We start from the raw sequence: 1,071 nt of genomic DNA, 5'->3' as shown, positions 1-1,071 counted from the left end.
TTTTTTAATTGTACGAAAATCTATATCTAAGGGTTTCTAGGGGTGTGAAAAACTAATATCAAATTTATTTCTTCATAGAAAAATATATAGTTTTCTTGGTGTAAATTATTTGAATATTGATCTTGTATTATATCACTGTGAGATAATATTATATAAATTATTTTTCGAATGTAGAATATAAAAAAAATATATAGTGAAAGATATTAATCGTGTTTTAATGTATTAAAATTACAAAAAAAAAATTGCCTTCTGAAAGAGACTACAAGAAAAACCCTTAAATATGGATTTTTATTAAAAAAAATTTGTTTGCCCTCATAGTGACAGTACAAGCACAGCAAAACTAGCAAAAAGGGACTTTTCTTATGGAGAAATAAAGTTGATATTTGTTTTTAACCTATATTCTGTCCCATAAATCCTTATCTGTATATATAGGACAAAATTAAGGATTTTTTTCTATTAAACTTTGCACACAAACTTTTTTTGAAAAATTTTATGTATAAATAATTTGTATGTATACACAGACGGCACGGTGCCATACTGACCAGCAGTGGTGTACGACGATGGGAGGCCTAGGACCCAGCGAGACCTGTTTCATCAACTCATCACGAGATCTCTTCCTCTGGAATAGCGGCCTAGCACTGCCCTCTGGTGGCGAGGTGCGGGTCGATATATCGAACAGCTGCTCGCTCAGGAGTCGACCTCTGTCTGCTCCTTATCCGATGGAATTCCGGGGTCGGTTTATTTGGAGGTTAGTAACGATATTGGAGGAAGATAATCATCAAGCCTTATCTTTAATTCGATCAAGGAGAACGGAAAAAGAATATCGGTACGACCCTAAACTGAAACTTTTGTAAAATTCAGGATGGGTTTTGAGTTCGGAAGTAGTGTCTCTTCGTCAACAGTTATAAAAGGAGGTGATGTCAGCAGAGCATGGGTTCGCCCAGGGTACTATAATCTAGATTAGATCCACAACTATCATAACAGAGTAAATAATATACAACAGTGGGACTCAAACCCAGGCCAAAGTCCAATTCATACATTCCTTCATTCTTGGCACAACGTCTTTGGCCT

At 35.3% G+C, this 1,071-nt stretch overlaps 1 protein-coding gene across 1 annotated transcript in view; it reads right to left on the bottom strand.

Moving 5' to 3' along the window:
* Positions 1-657, bottom strand: part of LOC106683599 (uncharacterized) — a 27,464-nt gene extending 26,807 nt beyond the window's left edge. The window contains exon 1 of the mRNA XM_067050919.1: positions 543-657. Within this exon, the coding sequence (XP_066907020.1) occupies positions 543-595 (53 nt within the window). The 5' untranslated portion in view covers positions 596-657. The remainder of the gene's footprint in view (positions 1-542) is intronic.
* Between the last annotated feature and the right edge of the window lie 414 nt (positions 658-1,071).

The sequence above is a fragment of the Halyomorpha halys genome, unplaced genomic scaffold, assembly GCF_000696795.3.
Source record: "Halyomorpha halys isolate HHAL.00 unplaced genomic scaffold, Hhal_1.1 Scaffold498.1, whole genome shotgun sequence".
NCBI classification, from domain to species: domain Eukaryota; kingdom Metazoa; phylum Arthropoda; class Insecta; order Hemiptera; family Pentatomidae; genus Halyomorpha; species Halyomorpha halys.
This window is presented reverse-complemented; position numbering and strand designations above follow the sequence as displayed.